This window comes from Orcinus orca, chromosome 20, assembly GCF_937001465.1.
Source record: "Orcinus orca chromosome 20, mOrcOrc1.1, whole genome shotgun sequence".
In the NCBI taxonomy this organism is placed as follows: Eukaryota; Metazoa; Chordata; class Mammalia; order Artiodactyla; family Delphinidae; genus Orcinus; species Orcinus orca.
Window position 1 is genome coordinate 38570468 of NC_064578.1, and position 27730 is coordinate 38598197.

The window sequence follows — 27730 nt, forward strand, 5'->3', positions numbered from 1 at the left end:
CTGAAATCCACGGACTGGGGTCTCCCTTGAGGAAGGGAAGCAAGAGAGAGCCAAGCCGAGGTGTGGGAGTCGCCCCTACAGCAAGGTGCCCCTCCAAACCACAAGCCCACCCCACGCTTCCCTTTGGGGACCAGACTGCACCCCCGCAGACGGCTGAGGAGGGAGAAGGCTCCGGGTGAAAGCTGTGAGAGGTGCGGGTTGCGGGGGGATGCGAAGCCAGGGGATGGGCTCCGGAACGCGGCTGTGGACCCGACCTTTGCCTCCTGCCTCTTCGGGATACCCCCCTGCACCTGGTAAAGCGAGGGCCGCGACCCGCGAAGAACAAGTGGAGACGCAGGGGTCAGCGAACAAGGTGCAGGAACCCCACCCCCGCCCGGAAACCTCCGGGGCCTTGAGTCGTGCCGGGCGCTCCCCCACCCCACCCCACCCCCGCCGCCTCTGCCGTCACTCACGGCTGCTGCTCTCTGGCTCGCTCTTGCGCTCTCCGCGCCACTGGCACCTGCTCGCCGGGCGCTCTGCGCTCACTTCTCGTTCGCACACTGCAGACTCCCGGCGCTACCGCCGTCACCCAGCCTCGTCCCCGGCCCAGCACAGCGCTCCGCCCTTCTCCCGGGCCCACGGCGCCCACCCACCCGCCATGGCCTGGGCCTGGGACAAAGAGCGGGGCAGCTTATTGCCCAAACCGGGGTAAGAAGTTGAGGGCGGGGGTCTGCGGAGAGGGCCTCGGAACCCGCGGGGCGCAGGGATAAGCGGCTGTCTCCGGCTCTGGAGGCTGGAAAGAAGCAAGGGAGAGTTTTGGTGGGAGGACCCCCAGCCAAAGCGGGTGCGGGGCGCAGCTGCGCTCCAACCAGAGAGACTGTGGTCCCTCCAAGCGACCGGGGTGGGGGGGGCGCTCCGGGGCGGGGGCGGTGCCTGCTGTGGAAGGGGAGAGGAGGGGATGGGAGGGGAGAGGAGGAGAGGGGAGGGAGAGGAGGAGAGGGGAGAGGAGGGGAGAGGAGGGGAAGGGAGGAGAGGGGAGGAGAGGGGAGGGAAAGGGAGGGGTGATGCAGCGGTGGAGGTGGCACAGTGCCCAGCCACTGACAGCCCCCTCCCTTTCTCTTTCCCCTCCCCCACTCCTGCCTCTCTCCGGCTCTGGGTCGGCCACGCCGGACCCTCTCTCCCCGGCGCTGCGCTGGGTCGGACTCCAGGTCTGCGCGCCGCGGCTGAGCGCCCACTTGCCTTACAGAAAGAGCCGAGGAGGGACCGGCGGAGGCGACAGCGGGAGGGCTGGGCGGGAGCCGGAGGAGGTGGCAGTCGGGAGCCAAACCAGAAGGAAACTGAGAGGCAGAAGCTCACGGCTCCGAGGCGCACACTCTCTTGGCCAGGGATGGGTCCCGGGGCGGCCCAGCCCCTGACCGGCCCGCCCGGCAGAGACTGAATTGCGGGTCCCCATCGGTCCAGTGTATAACCAGAGAGAGGGAGGCACGGACCGATCGCCAGTAGCCTCCCGGCGGGACCTCGCGTTCTGCGCACCCGGAGCAGCGCCCCCAGCCGGAGCCGCGCCGGGCAAGCCGGCGAGGGAGCGGGGCTGATTGGCGGCCGCCGGCGGCCGGGGGAGGGAGCGCCGCGCGGGGCCATGGCAGGCTCGGAGACGTCCTAGCCCGAGCCCGAGCCGGATCCGAGCCCGAGCTGCCGCCACAGCTGCCTTTCCGCGCCCGCGCTCCCATCGCCGCCGCGCCCCCTGCGGGAGATGGAACAGAGGAACCGGCTTGGTGCCCCCGGATACCTGCCGCCGTTGTTGCTGCACGCCCTGCTGCTGTTCGTGGCCGACGGTGAGCGCGGGAACTTTGCTGCCGCTAGGGGCTCGGGGGTCCTTGCCGGGGCCGCCAGAGCCAGCCTGCCCTTGTCGCCGAGGAGGAGGAGAAAGAGAAGGGGAAAGCTTCACAGTCTCCAGCAATCCCGGTGTGCAGCCCGGGCCCGGCGGGGTAGGGGGTGGAGAGAGGCAAAGGGTCGCCGCATCGCTGGCGCCCGCGCCCGGGTCGTTCGGAGCCGGACCGGGGCTCCAACTGCGGACAGGCTGCTTGGGGTGCCGGGAGCTGGCGCGCCCCAGCCTGGCTCTGATAGTGCGGCCAGGAGCGGGGAAGAAGCGTAAGCCGCCCCTGCTGCCCCTCGCGATCTGGAGGGAAGCAGCCTGCAGCTGTAGCCGGTCTCCCCTGCGGCCCGGCAGCTGCTCGACCGAACTTTGCCAGCGCCTGGGCCACACTAGTAGCTGGGGGGTGGGAAGCACACGGCCAAGCGAGCCGGGGACCGACCGTCTCTCCTGGGGTTGCCCCAGGCCTCCGCCCCACAGCTGGTCACGCCTCTCTCTTCCCCCGCCCCCAGCTACATTTACTGAAGTCCCCAAAGATGTGACAGTACGGGAGGGAGACGACATCGAAATGCCCTGCGCGTTCCGGGCTAGCGGAGCCACCTCGTATTCGCTGGAGATTCAGTGGTGGTACCTCAAGGAGCCGCCCCGGGAGCTGCTGCACGAGCTGGCGCTTAGCGTGCCCGGCGCCCGGAGCAAGGTAACCGGCCGCCCACGCGGCGCCCGTGCTCACCCGGCTCGTGTCGGGCGGCTGGGGTAACCCGGGCGAGGAAGGCAGGGTGCCGCCCTGTGATGCAACCCATTTCCTACCCTCCCCATGCCCACAGCACCTTCAACAGCAGCATTTGTTACCCCCAGATCCTGTTAATTCACTTCCTTCGCCGGAAACCTCCCCGAACTCCACGCCTGGCCCCTAAGAAGCCGCACCTCATCCAGTTCGCCTGCTTTTACTGGCTGCGGGCCCAGAGGCTGATGGGTGCTGGGTGTTGAAAGAAGACCCCTTGCTGGGGCCGGGCTTTCCCTGCCCTCTGCCACTTTGAGGTCCCCAGGGCACAGGGCCAAGGAGTTAAGCTCCTCTGGGCTGCGTTCCAGAGGCCGGCAGAGCACGGTGTACAGGTTACCTCCAGCCCCCGCTGGATCAGAGGGACTTCCCCCACTGCCCATCTGCCTCTTAAACCACAGTCTCTAGCACTGGCGCTCTCTCATTCTCTCTCTCTCTCTCTCTCTCTCTCTCTCTCTCTCTCTCCCACACACACACACACACACACACACACACACACACACACACACACACACCACCTACCTACCCTCTACCCAGAGTCCCACCCTTAGTTACTGTTCACATCTCCCACTGGGTCCTGTCCAGATACACCAGCCCCTCCATCCAAGGGGTTTAGAGAAACACAGCAGGGAATGAGGATGCTCCTCCGGAGGGAAATTGGCCTTTCTTCCCACCGGGTGGCAATCCAGCCTCCCCTCTTTGGCAGGCAGGTGTGCTAGGGCAGCCCCTCCTTGGCCGGGCGCCATGCTAGCTGCAAGCCCTGATTCCTTCAGGGTAAAACTCCTGAAAATCCTGATGTCCTTCGTGCCCTCAGCTGTGGCTACCTCCCGAGCGGTTTCGAGTCCCAGCCCGCCTGCGGAGGATCCTCCTGCAGGAGGCTCATCTGAGTTCCCTGAGCCTGAAGGCCGACAGCCTAATATCTCTCTCTCCCTCTTTGCATTTTAGGTAACAAATAAGGACGCAACTAAAATCAGCGTAAGTGTTGAGCCCAGCGCGGTCCGCGGGAGACCCCTTCTGGCCGCTTTGCGCCCTTCTGGCCGCTTTGCGCCCCGCAGCTTCCTCCCTTTTAGAAAGGCTCAGCGGACGTGCGGTGTAGGGCCCTACTCGCAGCCTTGCACTGTCGGCTGCTTGGCGTGTCGGGGCGCCGTCTGTCACCGGTAGCGGATAGGGTTCTCTTTCGTGTAAATCAAGGGTCCCAGGCCTGAATCTCCTTCCTCCTCTGTACAGTCACCTGTAAAATTCTCCTTCAGTCTCCTTGCCCTAGCTGCGACTGGTGCTTAGGCTTGTGGCCCCCACTCGTGCCCTGCACACACCCGGCGCTCCGCTGCAGCCCTCTCCTCCGCCTGGGTTGCGGGTCGCGGTGCCGGGGTGTTGTGGGCTGGCTTGGGGAGTTGTGATAGGGGGAGGAGTCTTGCCAGTGTTGGGGAGGAGACGTGCCCAAGCTTTCCCAGCTGGAGCGTGGAAGTATCAGGGCCTGGAGACGACCAGGTCTTATGCTCGGTTCAGAGGTGACGGTTCTCTGGGCGCTCGGTGAGGGCTACAAAGCTGTTGCTCCCTGGCGTCTCCACCAGGCGGCAGGGAGATGAGCTTTGTCCGGAGCTTCATGCTGCCGCGGAGAGGCAAGTTCATAAGTAGCAGGGACTGAGCGGGTCCGGCAGCAGCCTCTGCATCACCTGCCTCCTTGGGAGGGCGGAGGGTTAGCTGAGAAGGGCTGGAGCCGGGAGCAGGTATATATGCGCACTCTGAGGGCAAGGCGGCTTTCCTACGGACACCACCCCGGTCCACCGGATTCTAGAATTAAGGAACGTTAGTGCGAGTAGATGTGGAGGACCGGACGTAAGGCCATACCTCACAGTGGATGCGGGGCCGAGCCTGAGGTTTCTCCAAGGTGCCAGAGGGAGGAAGAAGGGGTGGGTTCTGCGGCTCTGAAGGGAAAGCTATGGGAAGACGCGAAGGTAGGTTTGTATGAGCAGTGGGTGCAACCTGAGGCACTCCTTTAAGATATGGGGCAGCTGGAGACTCGATGCAATGGGCAGGGCCACCCAGGGTCCACTCAGAGTTGGGAGCTCCATACCACTGGGGAGCCACGGGGGTGAAGGAAACCTGAATCATGATGATGGGCAGAGCCGGGTCTGAGAAGTGTTGGGGTGCTGTGGCCTGGGAGCGCCCTGCGGGGCTGGGCACAGCTGCACTACGCTGGCCAGGAGCGCGGATTACGGGCCTGCCCATCCCGGCCTCTGACCCCAGCCCCCCGCTCTCTTGCAGACCGTGCGCGTCCAGGGCAATGACATCTCGCACCGGCTGCGGCTGTCGGCCGTGCGGCGTCAGGACGAGGGCGTCTACGAGTGCCGCGTGTCGGACTACGGCGACGACGACACGCAGGAACACAAGGCCCAGGCGCTGTTGCGCGTGCTCTCACGCTTCGCGCCGCCCAACATGCAGGCCGCCGAAGCCGTGTCCCACATTCAGAGCAGCGGCCCGCGTCGCCACGGTCCCGCCAGCGCCGCCAGTGCCAACAACGTCGGCGCCGCGGGCCGGGCCACCTCGGAGCCCGGCCATGGCGACAAAAGCCCGCCTCCCGGGAGCCCTACCGCCGCCCCGGGTCCCGGAGTCCCCGAGGCCGCCGCCAACTCCGCGGCCCACGCAGCCGCCACCACTGTCGCGGCCGCGACCGCTGCTTCCTCAGCGTCGCCGCCACCCCGTGAGGCGGTCCTTCTGCGCCAGAGGCACGGCTCGGGTAAGGGCGGCGCCGAGAGGGCGCGCTTGCGCGGGGGTGGCTCTCGCCGGAGGGGCGGTCCAGCTCGGGTAGTTTGCGGATGCAGAGTCTTTGGTGGTTCATCTGGGTGCGCCCGGGAGCGTTTTCCGCAGCCTCGCTTCTGCGCTCTTCCTGCTGTTTTCCTGCCTTCACTGTTGGCCGCTTGGAGCATTCGGGACGTGTGTTTATGAGTGTGCGCGCTGCCCAGCCAGCGACTTCCCGCTACACACGGGCTGGAGGGAGGGGAGCCCTCCTTGCGTTGGGAGAACTGAACCCTGCGGGCTGCCCTCCGACGGCAGTGGGCCTGCTTTTCTCCTGGAACCCTTAGCGCCTAAAGGGTGGGCACTAGCACCCAGTCTAGAGTGAGAGGAGGTGGTTACAACTCAGGTCTGGTAAGTCTGGCTGGTGCCTGACTGGACTGAACAGACATACTTTGTTCAAGCCAACAAGGGTGGCCTGGCTGTGTAGGCTCTGCTCTCCTTGGCTACCTCCAGGCTGGTCCTAGACACAAGCTCTGCTATAACTCACCACTCCAGTCTGCTTTAGGCCCTCGTGGTGGGGGGTTGGGGGTGAGGATGGAGCCCTGCTATTGTTAGAAGGGCACCCAGAGGTTAAGGCCTGCTCTCCTAGGGAGCTGAGAGGGTTGGGGGAAGGGGAAGGGAGTGATGTTGAGAAGGGAGTCAGAGAACAGAGAGTAAGGACAATGGACTGACTGCAGAGCAGGCAGGTCTGGAGAAGGAGGGGCTGCTTAGCAGTGGTGAGGTTTTATGGAGGGTGGAAGGGCCTACTGCCCAATGTGCCCTTCCTCCCAAGGCATCCCCCACTCCCAACTCAAAGATGGGGCCTCAGAAATGAGCTCAGCCCCAGTACTCACTCTCTGTGTCTGACTTTAGGCTCATCACTCCCTCTCAGTTTTGTTTGATGCACAGTCCCATAGAGAGCATCTCTACTGTCCTTGCATCACTGGGAGGCTGGGCTCTGGGACAGTCGTATATAAACCTACTGGGGGGCAGGGAGCACACTGTCATGCCCTACTCTCATGGTTCTTAAAGTACAGACCACCTGCCACCAGCATCAGCACTTTATAAGGATGCAGGCTCCTGGGATCTCCTGCTGAATCCGAGGAGACAGGCATCCTAGCCTCCCTCCCTGGCTGATTCTTAAGCCTTCAGACCCTGCCAGTTGTCTTCCACATCAGTTCAGTTGTTTCTCACGAAGTTATACTCCCTGTGGGAGCTTCTCCATGTGGCTCAGACTGCTGGCTACATCTGGAGGCCTCGTCCCCCTTAGGGTCCACAAGACCTTCCCCCAGACTGTGGGGGAAGGTGGGTCAGCTGGGAACCTGTGGAGGTCCTCTCCCCAAACTCCCCCACCTGTCTTGGAGCTTTCCCCCATATTAGTTTAAGATAATACCAGTTTCTGTGCAAAACCTCAAAATGCCAGAGGCTTAACACAATTCAAATGTATTATTTCTGGTTTACATCACGGGGGGGGGGGGTGGTGGTGGGAGGAGTGGCTCTGTTCCATGCAGTCATTCAGGGACTCAGGCTGACAGAAATTCTACCATCTTTAAGAGGTGGCTTCCAAGCTCACACTGGGCATCAACATACAGCCCACAAACAAGGGAAAAGAGAATGGAAGCAGCTCTTCTCAACCCAGTTCCCTGAGCAAACCAAGCCCTAGGGCTCTAAGGCACACATTGCATGTGATGAATTGACTTCTTTCTTATGCATTTAGAATGGATCTAGTTATCTGTCATTCTTGTAAGATTGAGAAAATGGCCACTCAGATCATTTTGGTAGGGCTTAATTCTCTCAGAGAAAAGCTGATATGGGGAATGACAAAGGAAGTTTTTAAAGGCCAGGCCTGGTAAATGTTAATTCCACCCTCATCCATTGGCCAGAACTCAGTCAGATTGTTCAACAGATGCAAGGCAGGCTAGAAAATGTCCTCAGCTTGGCAACTGTTATCCAGCCTCATCTATTCAGGGTGGAAGAGGAGCCTGAATCATGGGGCACGTAGCCATCTCTGACTAGCACACAGTACATATACTGGAAAAGCGCTTACTCACTTGCAGGGTGACTGGCTTAGTTGATGAAGAAAACACCCTTCTGCCCCATCCCCTTGGGCACTAGCAAGTAAACATGTGTGTCTTGAGCTGGAATATTCCTCTGGGATATCCCCTAGACCATGAGTAGAGCGGCAAAGCAGAGGATTTGGAAGGCCAGAAGCCCAGATATGCATTGTGCCTCCTTCATTTACTGGCTGTGTGACTTTAGGCAAGTGGCTTACCATCTCTGAAAGTACTTCTTTCAGAAATACTTAGTAATCCCTGACCTCAGAGGGAACTCAGAATGGAAATTGCTGTATAAGGCTCATTGTTATCACCAAGGCCATTATCTGCTCTGGCCAAAGAGGAGAGGTTGAGGGAGATGAAGCTGAGTGGCTGGTGGTTGGCAAGCTGTGGAGGGCCTTGAATGCTGAGTGGAGCAACAGGGATCATTAAAGCCTTTGGTCAAGGAAGCGCTATGTGAAAAGAGATCATTCCTGCTTGAATCTCCCTTGCCCCCTGGCCAGAGCCTGACCCCCTGAGCCTAACCAAGGCTGACCTGACTATGCCTGCCATGGCTGGTCAGATGTCCAGTCTCTGGGCTCGACCACAAGGAGGCTCCACGGTAACTCATCGCTATAGCAGGAACCCAACCATGGAAGGTGGCATGGACAGTGCCCTTCTTTCTGGAAGGTCCTCAGGTTAGCCCAGTTCTGATGGCACCTGCCAGCCACAGGACAGCATATTAATGCCCACGTGGATAAGGGCAGCAGCCCAGGCAGGCGACTCCTCTGCCCTCCCTGGAGAAAGCACAGCCAGCTGGGCTCCCACCAGGGCTGACAGGGCAGCGCAACTAGGATAGGGTATGGTGGCCCCTAAGGTCTCTGTTGCCCCAAAACCATTGCTAGCTCCTGAACAGGCCAGTAACCATGCAGACATATCTCAGAAAGAACCCCAAATTTCTCTCCATCTCCAGTTTGGAAGGCCAGTAAGGTGGGGCCTTCAGCTGGAAGACCAAAAGGCTTGTAACCTCCACTCTCCAGGTGAGCTCTTGGGAGAATCACTGTGCTGTGGGCCCCTCTGTGTCCCACTCTGGGCATGGAGAAGTGGATTAGAGGACTTCTAATCCACAAACATACCTGAATGGCTTGATGCCAAGGAGGGACCCATACCATCTTAAGTGCCCCATCTCGCCTCACCACTCAAGGCTGCCAAGCCTGTGGGCTGTGGACGGAATGAAGACTGCAGACTATGTTATGAGTCACAGCATTAGTAACCTTTCTATAGGGCTGTGTTGTCGAGCAGTGCTTGGGCCTCCCGAGCCTCCCTGGGATGCAGCAGCCCAGCCAATCACTCAGAGCCACCACCAGCGTGAGTCAGAAAGGGAGCTCGAGGCGGTGACCTCAGTCTTGCTCCCCCCGCCTGCTGTCCCCACTCTCCTCACTCCACTCTCAGTTCTTAGCAGCTTAGAGGGGAGGGGACGAGGAAGGACTATTGCCCCTTGGTTACCAGGCAAGGGTGTTTGCAGAGTATAGCAGTGAGGATGCTGGCGAAGCAGATGGCACACTCAAGCAGAGTCATGGAGGAGACGCAGTGAGAGTATTTTTTAAAGGTGTGAACAAGGTTAGGACAGCTAAGGATGAGAACTGGTCCCCAGGGCTAGTAGCACTGAGAGCCACTGGCCTAAAAGGGCCTGAAAGGGGCAAGGGGAGGGAGCAATTAGCAGAACCCAGAGAGGTTAGCTGGACGGAGAGGCCTCCCTGAAAGAGCTGAGGCCTTGGGAGAGGGACACAGCCGACCCACAGTAGCCCAGCAAGAACCTCACTCTTCTCCTGCCCTCCAGTTCCCTGTCAGGGCCTCCCATTGGCCAAACCTTCCTGGGCATGGAGGGTAAGGGTACCAGGTGATGCAGGCTATACAAGCCAGCTTCCAGGGGCTCAAAGCAGAGTGGAGAAAGCCGACGGGTGGATCTGGAGGGACAAAGGGAATAACCCAGCTCTCAAGGGAGGAAGATGAATTCTGCCCCACCCCAACTCCAAGACAAACCCAGAACTGAGTTTCTAATTAAAGAGGTCACATAAGGCCTGGGTTGAGTGGATACACTAGCTATTTCAGATTGGCAACCTCAGAGTTGGTCCCAGCCCACCTCCCCAGACAATTGTTAAGCAATTGCTCCTGGGAGGAAGTCAGAAGCCCCAGACAACACTGTGTTGCTGTGTTTTTTAAGCAAGCCTCTTTACTAATGCTAGGAAAGGGATGAGGGTACTTACTCAGAACTTCATACTTTAGCTACCGCACAGCCAGGCCAGAAAAGCCTTCCTATGCTCCATACATGCCCAATGTAGCCAAATACATATTTGCACTAAAAGTTTATGTGCAAAACTCATTCATTTCACATCTCATTTGTCAAAAGACATTTTGATATTTGTGCTTAAAAATAACATGGGCTAGATTAACACAGCAGAGCCAGCACAGGGGATTGGGCTCCTTCTTAGCCATGTTCATAAATCTGACTCCTAATTAATCTGAACACTGAAAATATTTCATGAACACTTTGTTGCTGCCTGCCATTTCCAGAAAAAAAAAGAAAGAAAACAAAACGGTATCTTCCAGATAAACCCTTCTAGCTGGAAAATTGCCACAATGAAGCCAAGTGTGGCCTTAATAGAATACAGTTTGCAGCTGAAATGCCTTGTATGTTGGCAAGAGGTTCCCCTCTGCAGGGACCTGGGGATCAGCTCTGTGGCGTGTGAACCTATAATTAGCCTTGGGGCTCCGGCTTCGAGAAGAGCCACCATGGCCCCTACAGAGAACCAGCTGGATGTGGCAAACTGCTGCCTGGTGCCCACACAGAGAACTGGCTCTCAATATCTCAATTAATAATGAGAGAAAGACAACCAAGGCCATAGGTGTGACAGCTTTAGAGAAACTGTTACTGCTGGGAGCCATCAAGAGGAGCATCCTTGGGTGTGGCCATGGCAACCGTAAACCATGACCGAAGGGGACTGTGGATAAGGTGAAGGCACTTACTCTCGACCCATGCCCCTGGTGGATGACAAAGCTGGCGGAAACAATGCCAGTGTGACCAGGGAGAATCTCCTTGCAGTGGGAAGGGTCTCCAGCTAGGCCAGCAAGCCAGGCGGCAGTCACCTGGTCTTCCCATCTCCCTAGGCCCACAAGGACCTGAAAACCATCACCTTAAATAAACAATCCACTCTTCCCTCAAGCTCTGATGTGACACAAGGATCATAATTAAAGAGAAAATAAATCTGGCAAAAATCGTCCCAGAGAAGAGAAAGTGAGGCTGTCTGAGCATCCTGAAAGAGAAAATTAAAGGATTTCATAAAGGAAATGGCTGAGCCTCACAGCTGACAGGAGGCACCCACATCAGTGGCAAACGTGTGTGATTATCAACTACATGGTGTCCCCTCCCTCGTCTGCCAGTCCCATGGTTGCCATGAGCAGGAACCAGTGATTGCAGTCACAGACTCAGCTCAGAGCATCAAGGGCACCCGTGGAACTCCAGGACAAAGCTGTCTGTGTCAGTGGAAGTCCCGAGGGAGGATAGCCCCAATCCAGCTGAGGCAATCAGAGGAGGCCTCCTGTAGGCAGTGTGTGATTTCAGGCTTGAAAGAGGCTCCTGGGGCTTTGTCCTCCTGCTTAGGTCAGTCCTGGGGAAGTTTCTGGAGGCCTCTCTTTTCCTCCCCACTCTGTGCCCCATGGATTGAGAAAGTCACACCAAATGGAAGGGCCTTTGTCCATCACCGAGCAGTCAGTCGGCTCACTGTGCGGCTGTTCTCTCAGCATCAGGGAGACCCCAAATTAAGGACGAAACAGCTGCACTAAGGATTGTAATAATGATAAATAATACTTGCCTTTCACTGAGTACTTAGTGTATGCCACACACACATCTCACTGATGTCCCCCCTTTCTGCAGTTCCCCATGACTCTTTCTGCCCCACTTCATCCAACAGTCCCCTCCCCAGAGCCCAGACCCTTTCTTCAGCCAGGGTGGCAGCCCCCTGGGAAGGGCGGAGAGCCAGGCTTTCTAAGTGTCACCGGGAGCCGAACCCACCAAGAAGCTTCTCATTAAATATGCCAGGCACACATTTTAAAAGCTCTGAATATTAAGGATTCCCCAAGCATCCATGGGAATAAGTGAGGTCAAGAGCTTTTGTAATATGATATTGATTACTTCTGCCCCATGTGGACAGAGGCAAGGGCTCGGCTGTGGGCTAAACCTCTAAGCTTTATGGCAGATGCCAACTTGGTTTTAAGACACCTTTGCGGCACAAGGAAAAAAAAAGTCTCATCTTTTCTATTCCCCCATGCTTTGCTGACGGTTACTAGGCATCTCTTGGAAACTCCAAAGCAGTGAGAAGCTTCATTTTGTCTTATGTAAGGGCTGCAGGAGAGTTTAAGATTACAAGCAAACAGGCCCAGCACCTACAACTGCTGATCCCTACCTCTTCCTTATGAAGGATGACAAACCTCCTCCCCTGGGATGTAGCTTCTGGGGGAAACAGCCTGCTTGGTGGTGGTTTTGGTGTTCTCAGGGAAGGTGTGCTATAAATACAACATGGATTACCCAGTTCGGCCTCCTCTGGGTTAGGGTTTAGCTGCCATTGAACAGAGAGCCGTGCAAGCGGCTGCAAGGGGTGCTGAGCAGCAGCGAGGGTGTGAGGCCGACCGGGACCTCACTCGGGCCCCCTCTCACGCCACCCCCTCCATGAGACAGCCCTTGAGGGGCAGGCCTTGTGAAGCCTTGTCCCTGCATCTGCAATCCTGGGTGAGGCTATTTCTGGAAAGTACTGGTTGTTCCATTCCATCCTTACCACCCCCCAGGCTGAAATATCAAAGCTACTCTGGACTGGCTTCTGGTCTTTGTGGTTCAAGGAGAGTGTTTTGGGGGGCCCCACCATTCACCCACTCAACCACGCCCTCAGGCTCTGCTCCGTCCATCTCAGAAGTGACCACCCTTCCAGAGGGCTACTTATGTGTGAAGGCCAGCTGTGAACAGGGCACCTCCCGAGTGCACCCAGCTGGACACCAGCACTGTTAAGGGGGGAGACCATGGTCAGTCAGGGCCTAGACAAGATCTCTTAAAGGAGCTGCCCATGATGGTGGAAAAAACAAAACAAACCTGAGAGAGGCTGACAACAGTTCAGGAGAAAGTGTTACCACTTTTCCAACCACTTAATTCTTCCTCTGCATCTCACACATTCAGCTAGCTGTTCAGCTAGCTGGCTAGTAGGCAGGCCAGGGTTTGAATGCCAACCAATCTCCCTATTTCTGGGACTTACAGAGCTCCAGCCACCCAGAAGTCACAGTACATGCCTCATTCTCTCACCCTTCGTAAGTACTGTGCTTCTCATTTTCCACATGAGTCCAGCTGCTTGCATTCGAATCCTTGATCCAACGCTTCCTGCCTCCCACATGCAAGTTCTCACGCCTGTTATCATCTGGATGGCACCAGTGACCGGTGCCAGAAGGCGAGGGGCGGGATCAGAGGAGATAATCCACAGAAAGAGTGGAGCTCAGCACAGGGCCTGGCACCTAGAAAATGCTCAGTAGATGCTGATCTTATTATCAGCGTTATTCGTGGGAATGGCACTGACTGGCCAGGGTCGTTTCATGAGGCCTAGGGGCTCCGATCTTGAGACTTCGCTCTGAGACGTGTCTCCCTCCATGCACTGTGCATGTCATGGGGCTAAAGGAGAGGAGCTGATGGAGCTTCAGAACAGAAAATGCCCTCAGATTGCCAGTGGCTCAGTGAGATGCTATTTTTGTCCTTTCTCCCTCCGTGCCATTTGGAGGGGGGAGGAAAGGAAATGGGGCTGATGCCACGTCCTCATCCTTGTGTGGTGGCGGCTATTTTGCATGAGTCAGGAGCTCCTTGGTGAGCAAGGACAGGTTCACTATGGTTCCTCGTGTCCCACCTGCACATTGCACCATCACATCTGTGCACCTGGACCCCTAGTGACGGTCAAGCAGCCAAAGAGCCTCCAGGGCCGGCCTAAGTGGAGAGGAGGTGCCCAGTGTCCTCCTCACTGGGACTCTTAGCATACGAGATGGAACCACTTGTGTGGGGAGGCCGGCTGCCCCGCAGGGATGGGCGTGTCAAGTGATGGGGCTCAAGCCTGCACTGTCTTCCACCACGTGCTCTTGCATTTTGTCTTTCATATCCATACCTGCCTGGATCCCTTCGCTGTGGCTCACTGAGCCTGATGACTGCCAGTGAAGGTGCTGCTTGGCACCCAGGGACCAATGGGGAGAGGGTAGGATGAAGAGCGGGCTGCATGCAGAACCAGGAGGCCAGGACCCCTTCAGGCCCCACATGAGGCTCATCAAGAAGGAGGTCTGCCTGCCTTTAACGGATGGATATAGCCAAAGGTCCAGAGCCCCTCCCTCTGCTGCCACACCCCCCCCCCACCGCTGCCTTCGGCTCTCCTCAGGAAGGTCTTGGTTTTCTTTAAGCCAGGAAAGCCCAGCTGCAAGGTCAGTCCCCTTACAATGACACTTATTACAATTGATTATCACACAAATGCCGCTTAGCCCAGAGAAAAGATCCTTAATAAACCCCCGGGGAGATGGAGCTGACATAGTTCCAGGGCTCATTCTGAGCTGGGGTAGGGGTTCCTAGCTAACTATATCTGGTCTAGCTAGGGCCAAGGGGTGGGGGCTGCCCAGGGCATCAGATAGACCCCACCTCTGCCTCAGGGAGGAGCTGATGGCCCAGCAGTGGTGGCCAGACTGAGCAGCAGGTACTCTGAGAATGAACTCAGGGCTCAGCTGGGACACAAAAGGGGCTCAGAAAAGGTGCAGCCAGGGTGGGTTGGTAGTGGGGGATCACTCCACAGAGGGAGGAAGTCTTCCTGACCCTGCAGCCCAAGGGGTCTCATCCATCCTGAGCACTCAGAAGGGCCCCACTGCTCTCTTAGGCCCCCAACGTTTCCCTCCTGTCCTGGAGTCAGTGCCTGACTGAGCACCCCATCCAGACTGATGCCCTGGGAAGGCAGGCCCAATTCTTTCTCATGTCTGTATCCCTACCACCCCACATTCACATTCACTGTGCATGGCACTGGTTTGTTCAATCATTCATTTACTTGTTCATTCAGAAAATGTCCATTGAGCATCTTATGTGCAAGAAATATGCTAGGCACTGAGAACACAATGTGAATAGGACCAACAAGGTCCTGGGAGTCAGAAGACGGAGAGACAGACATTGATCAAACGGTCACATAGCAAGTAAAAATTTGCATCTGTTGCTGGCACTCTAAATGAGGGACCCATGGGCTATGGGAACTAAGAATAGGGGGATGTGACCCAGTCAGGAAAGGGTCCCTGAGGGAATGACACTTAAGCCATAATCTGGGAGATGATTAAGAGTTGGCTTGAGAAAGAAAGAGAGTAGGGCCTTCCAGGAAGCAGGGACAGCATGTGCAAAGGTCCTGTGGCAAGGCCTGACAAAGAGTTACTATGACTAAGGCAGAGAGAGCAAGAAGGGGTGCAGGGGGAAATTAAAGTCAAGAGTAGTTCAGGGGTTAAACCCCACAGAGATGGAGGCTTTGGCTTTTGGCAATGGATGGGGAGCAAGTGGCTGGCAGGGCATGATGCTTTTTGAAATGACACCCTAGCTGCAGTTGTGGAGAATGGAGAGGTAGCAGCAGAGTGGATGTGGGGAGAGCACTTTAGAGCCAGTGATCCAGCCAAGAGATGGCAGGGCTGGGACTAAACGTTTGGATGGATGAGTGACGGGATGGATGGATGGGTAGCAAAATAAGTATCTGATGAGTGAGTGAAGGGAAGGATGTGTGACTGGATGACTGAGGTTGGGGGTGGGTGGGAGGAAGGATGAATGGACATGTGGATGGGTAGATGGATGGAAGGAATGTGTGGGAAAAGGGTGTAACTGGGTGGATGGATGGGTAAGTGGGGGATAGAAAGAAGGATGAGTGGATATGTGCATGAAACACGGATGGGAAGTTGAGTGCATGCGGCATGCAAGATGGGCCTTGCAGGAGGAGTGGGGCTGGGGCTGCAGACGTGCCTAGGGTTCACATTCCCCACACCTGCACTCTGCACACTCAGTCCACGTCCTCCAGGAAGGGGAGGCCACAAGGAGAAAGGTCCCAGGTGGTGGCATGGCACAGACTGGCTAGGCCCAGAATTTCATGCCAGGTCATGCTTCTGCCTGCTGTCCCAGGCCACAGAAAGGACGGGTAGAGCAAGGGGACACAGCCAGTCCCCAGCCTGCCCCAGATCCCCGAATCCCTCAATCTTCAGAAGATACCTCTGTCACACGTTGTTGAGGGGCAGGAGCAGGGGACCCCTCCTTCTGCTGGACACTGAGCACTCTGGTGGATGTAGCCTGGCCAAGACTTGATGACTATTGCACATGTAAAAGTTAATATAGATATATTTTTTCAAGCATTTAAAAAATCAAATCTCCAGGTGGGCAGATGAATAACTGTAGTCACGTTAAAGACTAATGTAACAAAAAATACACAAGGCAATAATTCATAATGCATTCTATTCTACAGAGTCATATTTTAATGTGTGACATATCCTGGGCAGCTCCTCTGTGCTAATTTTTTTTTTTTTTTTTTTTTTTTTTTTTGTGGTACGCAGGCCTCTCACTGCTGTGGCCTCTCCCGCTGCGGAGCACAGGCTCTGGACCCACAGGCTCAGCAGCCATGGCTCACGGGCCCAGCTGCTCTGCGGCACATGGGATCCTCCTGGACCAGGGCACGAACCCGTGTCCCCTGCATAGGCAGGCGGACTCTCAACCACTGTGCCACCAGGGAAGCCCACATGTTATAGAATTTTCAGAGCACTATCCCTGGGTAATTAAAATGTGTTAACCTTTTCAGTTAAATTGTTTCTGAAGAAAAGTCCTCAGTGTGAAACAGAAAGAAATATCCAGGTGTCACCGAGGTGGAATCTAGAGGAAGGAACTGCTGTTGTGTCCTTGCTGTGCTGGCCTCAGGGACCTGCAGCCCTTCTCCCCTAGCCTTGAGCTTCCAGTCTGTCATTCCTGCTTTTTCTTGGCCAGGCCCAGCTCCACTGAGTGGGACAAGGGAGACTGAGGCCTGGACCCACACAAAGAGAAGCCTGCACTGAGCAGGCATTAACTGAGTGTTCACTGTTTGCCTGACCTGGGGAATTTGGGGCACACTCTGCCTCAAGGGGCATAAAGGCTATGGAGGGGACAAGTGGGATTTAAACAGGGCTGCAATGCTCCAAAGAGGGGAAGGGACCACTCACTTGAAGCCCTGACAGGTCTCCCTTTCCCCATCTGTGTAATGGGCACCCCAGCACTCCAGCATCTACAAGTCCATGAGTTTTAGGTCTGGAAGGGGCCCTGGAGAGTCTCTAATGAGTGGTTCCCAAACTTTGTTCCTTGGAACCCTGGGCCGCCAGCCCTACCTCCAGCTTCAACCAGAGCAGTTCTGCCTCTAATTTTTTTTTGGGGGGGGGGTTGTGTGGGTTTTTTTCCACACCGCCCGGCATGTGGGATCTTAATTCCTCAACCAGGGATCGAGCCCACACCCCCTGCACTGGAAGCACAGAGTCTTAATCACTGGACCGCCAGGGAAGTTCCCCCTCTAATGGTTTTAAATATTGGGGTTCCACGCAGCATTTAGCTTGAAAAAGGAGTTCCACTGCTTTAAAAGATTTTAAAACAACTGATTTAGACCAAATATTTATATATATATATACATGCAAATATATAAATATATAAATTATACAAAATATACAAATACATTTTTATATTTTTATGTATATAAATTTTTTTCTCCTAAGGGAAAAATTTGAAGCGGTTTATAAAGCTGCACGTGGCCTAATAGAACAAAAATTATTTAATGAAGAAATTGGAATAAAGGGAAAATGGTGAAATTCATTTGAGAAAAGGTAGACAAAGAGATGTGTGTACACAGTCTTGGGCAGTTGAAAGGTCAGATAGCGATGGGCCTCCAGCCCCAGAGTGTATTTGGAGATACAGCTTGTGTTTAAGATGACAAACATGAAGCATCTGGCCGATGCCTGGCGCACATCATGCCTGCTTAGACTGCTGGGGGCGTCTAAGAAAGACTCCCATTCATTCGTTCAACAAATACATTGTGAGCACTGCAGGTGTGGGCAGGGTGCTAGGTGATGATGGGTTTACCCACTGGCAGAGGAGACAGGGGAGACAAGTCCCGGCAGGATTGAAGCTGCTTCCCTGAATTTGCAATTCAAAATGATCATTCACCACAGGACTTGGCAAAAAGAGGACTCTACCCCTGTCTTTAGATTTACAGTCTAAAGACAAGTAAACCGCAGTGGCTGCCCAAACACAGCCCAGCGTAAATGTGACTTGCTCCGGAGCCCATGGGACAAAGGGAGCCTCCAGCAGGGCCAATCCAGCAGGGCCAAGGAGGATGTGGTGTCTGAGGGAGCCCCATGGAGGGGAGGGGCTGGTGGTGAATGAGAGGACAGGGGGTAAGCAGTGTGGAAGGATGCTGGACCCGGAAGGGAGAAGTAAGGGTGCAGGGGGGCTGAAGAGGGGCCCAGTGAGGAATTAGGTCTTCAGCCTAGATGAAGCCTCTAGGGGTTTGGCGGGGCGGGGGTATGATGTGTACTTTGCATTTTAAAAGGACACTCTGGCCTCTGGCTAGGCAGTTGCCTGGCTAGTGGGTTAGTGGCTGTGGAGAGCCCAGTCAGGAGTACTGCGTGGCCAACCTGAGCGCTGATGTGGTAAGAGGGAGGGTTAAAGGACCAGGGCAGGGGTGGGCCTGGGGCAATGTGGGTCAGGGCTGAGAAGCCGACAGATTAAGAGCTGTCTTGGAGGTCACCTTGTGGGTGTCTCTGGGCTGAGCTGCAGAGGATGGGTGGGTTCTGGGCAGGAGGGAACAGGAAAGGGCTGTCAGCACCAACAAAGACCTGGGGGGGCAGGAAAGTGAGGGCACGTGTGGTCTCTGTGCAGCAGCCCAGTTTGCCTGGGTCTTGGGGCACCTGAGGCAAGTGTGGAGGCAGGTGAGGCAGACCTTTCCCCGAGGGTAAGGTCAGGAAGGTGTCCTGGACTTGATTCGAAAATACCAGGGAGTAAACTAGAGATAACTCCTCTACTGCCTACCAGCTGTGCAACCTTAGGCAAGTCACTTTACCTCTCTGTCTCACCTGTGGAAGGGCATAGTGGTTCCTACCTCCCAAAGCCTCCTGAGAGGGTTAAAGGAAAGAATTCTCTCAGCACCAAGAACAAAGAACCACAGGCCTATTTGCATCCCGCAGCCTCAAAGTTTAAAGAATATGAATGGGCAGGTGGGAGATCCTCCCCTGAAGACGAGGCTCAGAACTGAGAGAGACCCCCCCACCATCCCTGCCTGGGAAGTACCCTGATACTGTGGTCAGGGCTGCCCTGGCCCTGCAGACACCAATCGCCTAACCGTAGGGAAAGGCCTGTTAACCATTTTCATTAAGTGGCACCATTAAAGGATCATCTGGGGCAAGACTTCATTTCAAAGGAATTAAGAAGCTGGAAAGGAGCTAGCAACAAAGTTGACCACATTAAAAAGCCATTATAAATGTTAAAATCCAAAAAAAAAAAAATCTCATTCCCATGCTCTCTCCCTTAGAAGCAGCCTGGAGCTGTGGTCTAGCCGAGGCACTGTGGGCAGAAGAGTTCTGGCTCTTCACCCCTGAGAGTTGGTGTGTGTGGTGGTTACGTGTGTGGACAGAAGCCAGATTGTCTGGGTTCATGTCCCAGATCTGCCATTGATTTTAGTGTGGCCTTGGTAGGGCTGCTAGATTTAGCAAATAAAAATATAGGACACCCGGTTAAATTTGAATTTCAGATAAACAGTCAATAGTGTTTTAGTATAAATATGTCCCATGCAATATTTGGGATAAATATATACTTAAATTATCAGTTGTTTATCTGAAATTCAAATTTAACTGGGCATCCTGTACTTTATCTATCAACCCTAGGCTTTGGGCAAGTCAGTTTACCTCTCTGGATCTCAGTTTTCCCATCTGTAAAATAGGGATAAAATAGTAATTCCTGCAGTAAAGAGAATGGGATTTCAAGTAACGTGCTTGCCATGGTGCCTGGCCCCAGCAGGAGCTAGCCAGGTTTGCTATCATTATCCTGAAAGTGCTTGGCTTGGTCTACTTGAGCCCCGGATGTGGGTGGGGCTGCTTGCTGGGGGCAGAGGAGGGGAGGAGGCCTGGGGCCAGCCCTCTGGCACCTGTGGTTCCACCATGGCTGGAGAGGTAGGACATGTGAGGAAGCCGTTTATGGGGCTGGGGGAGAAGGGGACACGGGCAAGGGCCATATGAACACAGACATTCATTTGTGCCAAGCCCTCTGTGTCTGGGTGCTCAGAAAGGGCTGCCTGGAGGAGGCGCACTTGTTCCAGGCTTAAGGTACAGGTCAGACCCAGACAGAGAAAAAGGAGGACTCAGTGGTTCTGCAGGGTGAGCCTGGAGTGCACTCGAGGTGCTGGCAGGGAACAGTGGATCAGAGCGCATGACTGGTGGCAGAGGAGCAGTGAGGGTGAGGTGGCTGGGGAGGATTACAAAGCAGCCCCAGCAGTGGCACTGACATGGTAGCACTTTCTCCTGAGGGCAGAGAGAACCCATTGAAGATTTGCCCCTTAGGGATAGTTATCCAGGTGCGTCAGAAGGTGGGAAATAGGCACGGGGTGGCGGTTGAGGCAGGAAAACACTTTAAGAGGTCACTGCTGCACTGGGGCCATGGCAGGGGAGAGGGCACAGTGAGGCGTGGCTAAAATAGGCGCGACCCCTGTGTCTGCCCCCTTTCAGCCCGGGAGCACTCAGGCTCCTCCCACTGCCTAGACAAGGAGGCTGCCCGTGGGCATCACTCCCAGTAGGCATGCTGTCACCCACCAGGAGGACAGCTTGTTCTCAAACCCAGGAGCCAGCTGCCTAAGGCTGGGGTAGGACAGGCCAGCAGAGCAGGGTCAACACAGGACTGAGGGACCCACATCTCATCCCTTCTCTCGCATCTCCACATCCCACACTTCCAATTTCCTTTAAAACCCAAGGCCATTTGTTGCTCCTAGTTTTTGCCCTAGTTACCAGCGCACATTAATCTTATGGCAGAAATTAATTCTGTCCGATTCCATTAGTGCTTGATTATTCCTTGCTGACTCCCTTTGAATAAATATCCATGAAGAGGCTTAAATTAAAACATCAACAACGGAAGTAGCCTCTTCCAAGGTGGCATCTTCCCACCCAGCTGCAGCTGGGCCACCTGGCCTAACCAGCACAGCGTGCAGGGGAGGGCAGAGAGCCAGAGTAGGATGGGTGCAGGTGGCCATCAGGAAGCCAGGAATGTCAGGGCAAGGAGGGCTAGCTCCCCATCATCACACAGTGGTGTAGGTTTGAAGTCGGCTTGAAAGCCAGGCCCCCTGGATCCCACACCAGAGCTGGCTCCGAGGTTGCAAACTCAGTCAGCCACAAAGGGCCAAGTGTGGGGGGTGGAGGTGAGTGAGGCGGGTTGGGAAGGGAGGCCTGACTGCACAGGGGGCCAGGGAGGTAACTGGCAGCCTCCCTGTGCCCAGCTGAGGGTCAGGAGAGAGCAGTGAGAAGGAGATTCCTGCAGAGAAGACAGCTGCTGGTCATGTAGCTTGGTGACTAAGCAGGCCCAGAGCTGCTGTGTCTTGGGCCTTTCCAGTAGACATTCGGATCTGTGCTTTTAGGTAGAAGTCTCCCACATTTTACATGTTGGATTATAATTTACAATTTTTAGAGCTCTGTGTGCACCAAGTCAGACCCTTCTGCTGTCCAGATTGAATCGTCAAGTGGCTACTTGGTGCCTTTCTGTTGCCCCTGGGCTCTTACGCATCTCCCCTGCAGATAACGGCATGGTGCTAACCGTAGCCAAGATGACTCCTAAGAGCTCTCTCTGTTCTACTCCACAAGCCCCTGCAAAGCACAGAAAGACTCCTTGTACCCTGGCCCCAGGAAGCTCCAAGGGGAGCCTTCCTCTTTGGCTGGGCTTGGCCACCACCACACTCACAACGTGGGTCTAGGATGGAGCTGGGTCAGGGCTGAGGGTGCAGGGCCAGTGATGGGAACAAGGTGTAAGAGCTGGTCTGTTCCCAGCTGCCCCAGGCAGACAAACCGTGGTTTCCATGATAAGTGGATGTCCAAGTCCAGCCCATAAAGGCCAGCCAAGCTCAGACTGTTGCCACTTGGGAGGTGTCCATCTTCTCTCATTCTCAGATGGCAGCAAAGGGGGAAAGGAATAGAATCCAACATCCACGCTGAAAGAACCTCATCCAGGGCACTCCACTTGGTTTTCTAACTTTTTTAGCCAAAAAGCACTTATTCAAAAGACATGTCATGACAGCACAAAATGCTGAATGGACATAAGTGGGCTTGCTCTTCTTGACACAGAGGAGGGATCTGTCCTCCAGACCCTCATCATAGTCCTGATGTTAGGATATCCATGCTTACCGGTGGAGTGGCTTTGTCCTCTGAGACTGGACTAGTTCCCTTCTGGCTACCTGTACTCAACATGGGAATATTCTAGTGCAGCGCTGGAGGGGGCAAGGGCAAACCCACAGAGTGAACCTCCAAATTTGCTTAGGTCATAAGAGCAGAATCAGCCCGTTAGCCATTCCTGCATGTGGAACCAGACCTCAGATGTATCTTAGTTTTACTTACTCTTCTCAAACCTGAAATAAATTTTTAGTTTTTAAGCTATAGCCAAAACAAACAAAACAAAAAAATACAGCCTTTGGGCAACACCAGACTCTGAGGGGCACTGTTTGCAAACTCCTGACCCAGATTGGCCCCTCGGCTGCAGCTCCCAGGCCTGCAGTGGGGAAGCGGAGAGGCTGCAGCTCTCTCCTATCCACAGCCTGCATGACAGGTGCTGCAGACCACAGCCGGGACAGAAGTTACCCTTGAGACCAGGAGAACCATCCGTGATCCTAGAAGCGTGGGCTGGGCAGGTGGAGGGAGGGCAGTGTCTGTCCTGGCTAGCCATCCTCACTGGTCAGCTGGGGAGCAGCCCACCACGATTCTGATGCCTGCAGAGTGCGAGTGGTCCCCTCAGTGCCCTCAGGCCTGTAGGAGTCCAGGCCAGAGTGGGTGTGTCCAGCTACCACCTCTGCATCCCCCCAGGAACCAGACTCACAGGCTTGGCCTCCAGACAATGTGGGCAAAGTGCGGATCCCAGAGGGTGGCTGGAGCCAAGCCTCCTCCTTCACTTTCATCACTAGGTGATAAACGGCCCCAGAGGTTCCCTGTTGTTTTCTAACATGGTCTTTGGAGTTTTGCCATTGCTGGGTAAATAGAGAAGCAGGATTTTCCAGTGGAAGCTGCTTGGACTGGCGCCTTTGCTGTGCCCATGGGTCTGGGTGAGCCCACATTTTTGGGAGCTCCTTTTAAATGGCTCTGGCTTGAGTCTTATCCCACTCACCATCCACATGATAAGAGTTTATATTTGCAGAGCAGCTTTGATTTCTTTAAGAATGATTAACAACATGGTGATATTTGTTTCATATAAAGAGTGAATCAGCTACTACTTCATCAGATGCTTCCCTCACCTCTCAAGCAGCCTGATTTTCCAGCTTAACCGTGACATAAGCAAGCTTCTGTGTGTTGTAGAGCTGTCCCCGGTACGCCTTAGGAAATGGGGAAATAGATAGATTGTTAGCAACCAGTCATCACAGCAGCCTCCACGTCCTCGGGAACACCAGGAACACAGACCTCTCCGTGCCGCATGATAAAAGAGGCCAAGATAGGAGGTCCTGCCTCAACTGAGGCGCCAAAGGCACCCTCCTGGCCCCTGCCCTGGAGGGTCGAGGTGAGCCCTGACAGCAGTGGGCAGTCCTAGCTTGCTCCAGGAAACAGTGAGAACAGGGACTAGGGCAGCAGACGCTGAGGGGTCGGGGGGGAACAGCCAGGTACTAGACAATTGTCAGTGGCCCGCCAAGTGGATAGTATGTGGGGAGGGGGACAGTGGGCTGCCAGACTCCTGCATTCTAACCCATTCTGATGTGAAGACCCCTCTTCCTCCAGGAGCAGCCTGGAAACCAGTCTTCCTTGGTCTGCCCTGGCTCATTTGGGTATCCGATGGGTGATGTAGTAAGAGGTTCCAAAACCTGAGTCCTCCTTTGCCCTGAGGTCCAGGCATGTCGGTCCGTCTTGAAAAAAAATGCTTGGGGAGATAGTTTCCCCTGCTTATTCTATCTTGGAAAATGTTCCTCTTAAAAGGAGGACAGGGCTTCCCTGGTGGCGCAGTGGTTGAGAGTCTGCCTGCCAATGCAGGGGACGCGGGTTCGTGCCCCGGTCCGGGACGATCCCACATGCCGCGGAGCGGCTGGGCCCGTGAGCCATGGCCGCTGAGCCTGCGCGTCCGGAGCCTGTGCTCCACAACAGGAGAAGCCACAACAGTGAGAGGCCCGCGTACCACAAAAAAAAAAAAAAAGGAGGACAACCCTCAAAACTGGTTCTTCTCCAACACTTTTCAGAAAAGGACTGTGTTGCCCGTTTCATTGACATTTTATTCACTTCCAGACTGTTTGAGGCCCTTTTGTTTACAAGACTGTATCTATCAATGAGCTTTTGTTGTGTAACACAAGACCTAAAACTTGGTGGCTTTGGTGTGACACCACAGTCATCTGTTTAGGTCATGATTCTGCGGGTCAGCTGGATGTTTCTCCTGCTGGTGTCTGTCAGGCTCATTCATGCATCTGTGGTCATCTGCCCGTTCATTTGGGGGCTGCTTGGTCTAGAGGGACCTCTGCCAGGATATCTCCTAGCTCTTACCCTGCAGCAAGCCAGCCCAGTCTTCTTCACGTGGCAGTGGGTGCCAAGAGCCACAGAGAGAGGGCAAGCCTAGTGCACTTTTCAAGCCTTTGCTCGTTTCACATTTGGTACTATTCATTGGCCAAAGCAAGTCCTGTGGCCAGCCCCAGCGTGAGTGTGCGAGGGCACTATCATGGAGTGTGGACCCTGGGGGCAAGTAGATGAGGGAGGATGGGGCATTGGTAGCCATTTTTGAAGTCTGCCACTACGATCTTGCTAATCTGGACCCCAGCCTGGTGAGACATGCCCTGCACATACTCGTTTCCTGGAGCCATGCATATGCACATCCCCATTTTATGGAGTGTGCCACAGGACCCAGAGAGGTGAAGGGTGTTGCCCAGGTCGCACAGCAACCTGGCCTGGAAGCTGTCCTGGTGCCAGCCCACTGCCCCATACCACCTCCCTTAGTCCCCTGTATGGTGATGCTGGGTCAGAGAGAGGATGAAGTACCACCCAGGAGCCAAACCTAGCTCCCCCCACCCCCAGACATCCACCAGCAGAGACACTGAAGACCCTGGTGTCCACCCTCCCCAGATATTGGCCTCTGGGAGCCACCAGTCCCATCCTCCAAGCCCCAGCTGCTCCCTCCTTGGCCCAGCACAGTGGCAGGCTGGTTGTTTCAATCCAGGGTCTTTTAAAAGTCTCGTGCAATTTTTAAAAAATTTAAATGTGAGTAGGTGAGACTGTAATAGTGGAAAAGACAAGTCAACAGTATTTGGAGGCAAATTAAAATTTCTCCTCCCTTTTCCTGTGCCCATCGTTCTGCAGTGTTCACCTTGCCTGGCTCGCAGCCCATTTGCCATGCCTCCTGCCCCTGAGTGCCTTGAGGATCTGGAGTTCTATTGCACACACACATCTGCTTTTAAATGCCTCACGTGCTTGTTTCTGTCTCGCCTGCATGGGCCTGAGTGTCAGGGTTTGCAGGAGCAAAAAGATCGGCACCAGGAGATGTGGAAGCCAGTGGGCCCGGTCTGGCCACGTGAGCCCTGTGTGCCCAGGAGCCAGTGCTCTGCTGGCTACATCCCTGTTTCCATGCATCTGAGCCTCGGTGAATCCACCCGGGCATCTGGCCATCCATCAACTAGTCCGTCACTGCATCCACCCTCGTCCTTCCCAGAGACACGTGGCAATGAAGAACAGCAAAAGAAGACCCAAGTCTTTGGAGTGACCACACCGTGGTCCTCCCCAGTGACAGATGGCAACAGGCAGGATGTCAACTCGGGCCAAGCTGCACGGAGGGCCAGGAGTGACGACTGTGTGAAAAATTAATACCCCAAGGGAAGGTTAGCACGTTTGGATTCTCCAGTCCTTGTGCTTCTCAGTGGGGGCTCAGAACTATGTGCAGAAATGATTGACCTTGGATAAGACAGGCACGGGGATGGTCTATGCCCTCTTTTATTTCAGATCTTCAAACACAACCCTTGTTTTTTGAAAATGAACAGATGGAATCCTGGCATCTCAAGCCAGAATGGTCCTGGATCATTTGTCCAACCCCCTCCTTGTACAGAGGGGAGACTGGGGGCCAGGACACAAGAACGATTTGGGATTGAGGGAAACACCTTGGATAGAAAAGACAAATGGCTCTTCCACCTGGAAAGGGGAGGAGGTTGTGGGTTCAGGCCCAGCCTTGTCAGGGAAGCCACAAATCTGGCCAGCCTGGCAGCAGCTCCTACAGGTGGCTAAGTGGAAGTGGCCACAACCTCTGTACCATCTGCTTGGCACAGGGAAGGGCCTCCTGTGTCTCTCCTCCCAGGTACGGAGCTCCAGCCCAGCTGGCTAGGTGGGGTGAAGGGAGGACAGGCCTCCATATGTTGCAGGTGAGCAGGGTGGGGCTGGAAACTGCTTCCACGGATGCAGCCCGATTCTATGCAAGTTAGTAGTGATGTCCCCAGGGTTTGGGCAGTACCTGGGGCGTGCACGGTGCTTCTACATTGGCTCCTCTTGGTAACCCTGGCGGGAGCATCCCACTCCCAGGTGAGGAGCCTGGAGTTCATGGGTAGGCTTTCGCCCAGTTACACAGGAGGCCTTGCAACCAGATGAAGACCTTATGACAGACAGACGGGGAGCTGAGCAGGCAGCCCAGGTGAGGAGGAGGAAGGCACGGTGTTACCATCCCAGGAGTGGGCCAGAGGCTTGGGTGGGAGGCCACACTGAAGGAGCAGATGGGAGTGACCTCCCAACAGGACAGTGCTTGGGTCACTGCTGGGGGGCCCTGGCCCACCCACCTCCACCAGCAGTGATTGCTGAGCACCCCACTGTGACCCCAAGGGCTGGACTGACAGTTTGTGGAAAGGACTCATGCACAGACATCAGGATGCCTCAAGCGGGATGTTTGTGAATGCAAAACTGTGCAGTTCAGGCAGGAGTTGGAGGGGCTGGAGTTGTGTGCAACCACGGAGTCTCTCTGGAGGAGTGGGGAGCTGGGCCTTAAACACTGAGGCCACTTTGCAGCGTAGTCTTGCGGGTGGGGGTGGAGAGGGAGCATATTGTCTTCCTATTCAACTAAAATAACGTTTGGATTTTGGATCTACTATCTAGCGCACGCCCTTCAGGCAGGGGCACCCCTGTGTCTGACCACGGTCAGCTCCTGTGCGGTCGGTAAATAGGAAGCGAGCGCAGAGCAGCTGCGTGCCAGCTGAGTACCAGCTGGGTGCTGACATCAAGAGCCCAGCCGGGGGAGGGCTCATCCTCCCCCATCTGTGCATAGGCCACTGGGTTCTGGTGAATCAGGTGTTAACCCTGTCCCTCTCTCGTCGCCTGCAGGCACCGGCCCTAACTACGCCGCAGACCCACTCCTGTCCCTGCTCCTGTTAGCTGTACATAAGTTCCTCCGCCTGCTGGTGGGCCCCTGACAGACTCGCCGTCCTGCGCTCCTGAGTGGGCCCGCGTGGCTGCCCAGTCCCTGGGTGAGGACTGCGTCGCCAGACAGACGCAGACAGACTCAGAGAAGCATGACCAAGTCCACGTGGAAAATAAATAAATCATATTTTTGGGGAAGTTACACAAATGTAGACCACCTAAAATAATGCATCTAGTTTCCAAATAAGATGGAGTTTGGACCATGCATTATGCATGGGATCAATGATTTCTCTATTTTAATGTATTTTTCTTTTCTAAACTTTTCCTCCAAGTCTTCATTTTGCACGAACTGTTGAGCAGTTATCTTTAGGATACTATGTAAAAATGTTAGGTTAAAGCCTTTCTGACAAAGCAAAATATTTTTAGTAGATTATTGTGTTTAGGAAATTTTTAATTTACTTTTTCCTTTGGGGGCTTTTCTCTTTTTTTATTAAAGTAAATTATTTCTTTTGAGACATTTTGATTAAAAAAAGATACATCTTATCATAATTAAAATTCACTGTCAATAATATTTATTTTTAAATAAAGATTGGAAACAAGGTCAGACACTTGTTTATAAACTGTATTGTATAATGCTGAATAACAGTTGAATAAAAAACAACTTTGAAATAA

At 54.8% G+C, this 27730-nt stretch overlaps 1 protein-coding gene across 3 annotated transcripts; it reads left to right on the plus strand.

The window, feature by feature from the left end:
• VSTM2B (V-set and transmembrane domain containing 2B) lies at positions 1 to 27730 on the plus strand. Of its 3 annotated transcripts, none has more exons than XM_049703348.1 (6): positions 1 to 352; positions 1188 to 1811; positions 2362 to 2546; positions 3573 to 3602; positions 4893 to 5364; positions 27023 to 27730. In XM_049703348.1, the coding sequence occupies exons 2-6, from the start codon at positions 1730 to 1732 to the stop codon at positions 27109 to 27111; spliced, it is 858 nt and encodes a 285-aa protein (XP_049559305.1). In that variant the 5' UTR covers positions 1 to 352; positions 1188 to 1729; the 3' UTR covers positions 27112 to 27730. The 3 variants fall into 3 exon arrangements, with proteins under 3 accessions (XP_049559305.1, XP_049559304.1, XP_004284916.2); XM_049703347.1 differs by lacking the exon at positions 1 to 352 and adding an exon at positions 455 to 687; XM_004284868.3 differs by lacking the exon at positions 1 to 352 and having other exon boundaries at positions 1012 to 1811.

Coding starts and splice junctions, on each gene's coding strand:
- VSTM2B (XM_049703348.1), top strand. CDS start 1,730: ATGGAACAGAGGAACCGGCTTGGTGCCCCCGGATACCTGCCGCCGTTG. Junction 1,812..2,361: donor GCTGCTGTTCGTGGCCGACG/GTGAGCGCGGGA, acceptor CCCCGCCCCCAG/CTACATTTACTGAAGTCCCC. Junction 5,365..27,022: donor GCGCCAGAGGCACGGCTCGG/GTAAGGGCGGCG, acceptor CGTCGCCTGCAG/GCACCGGCCCTAACTACGCC.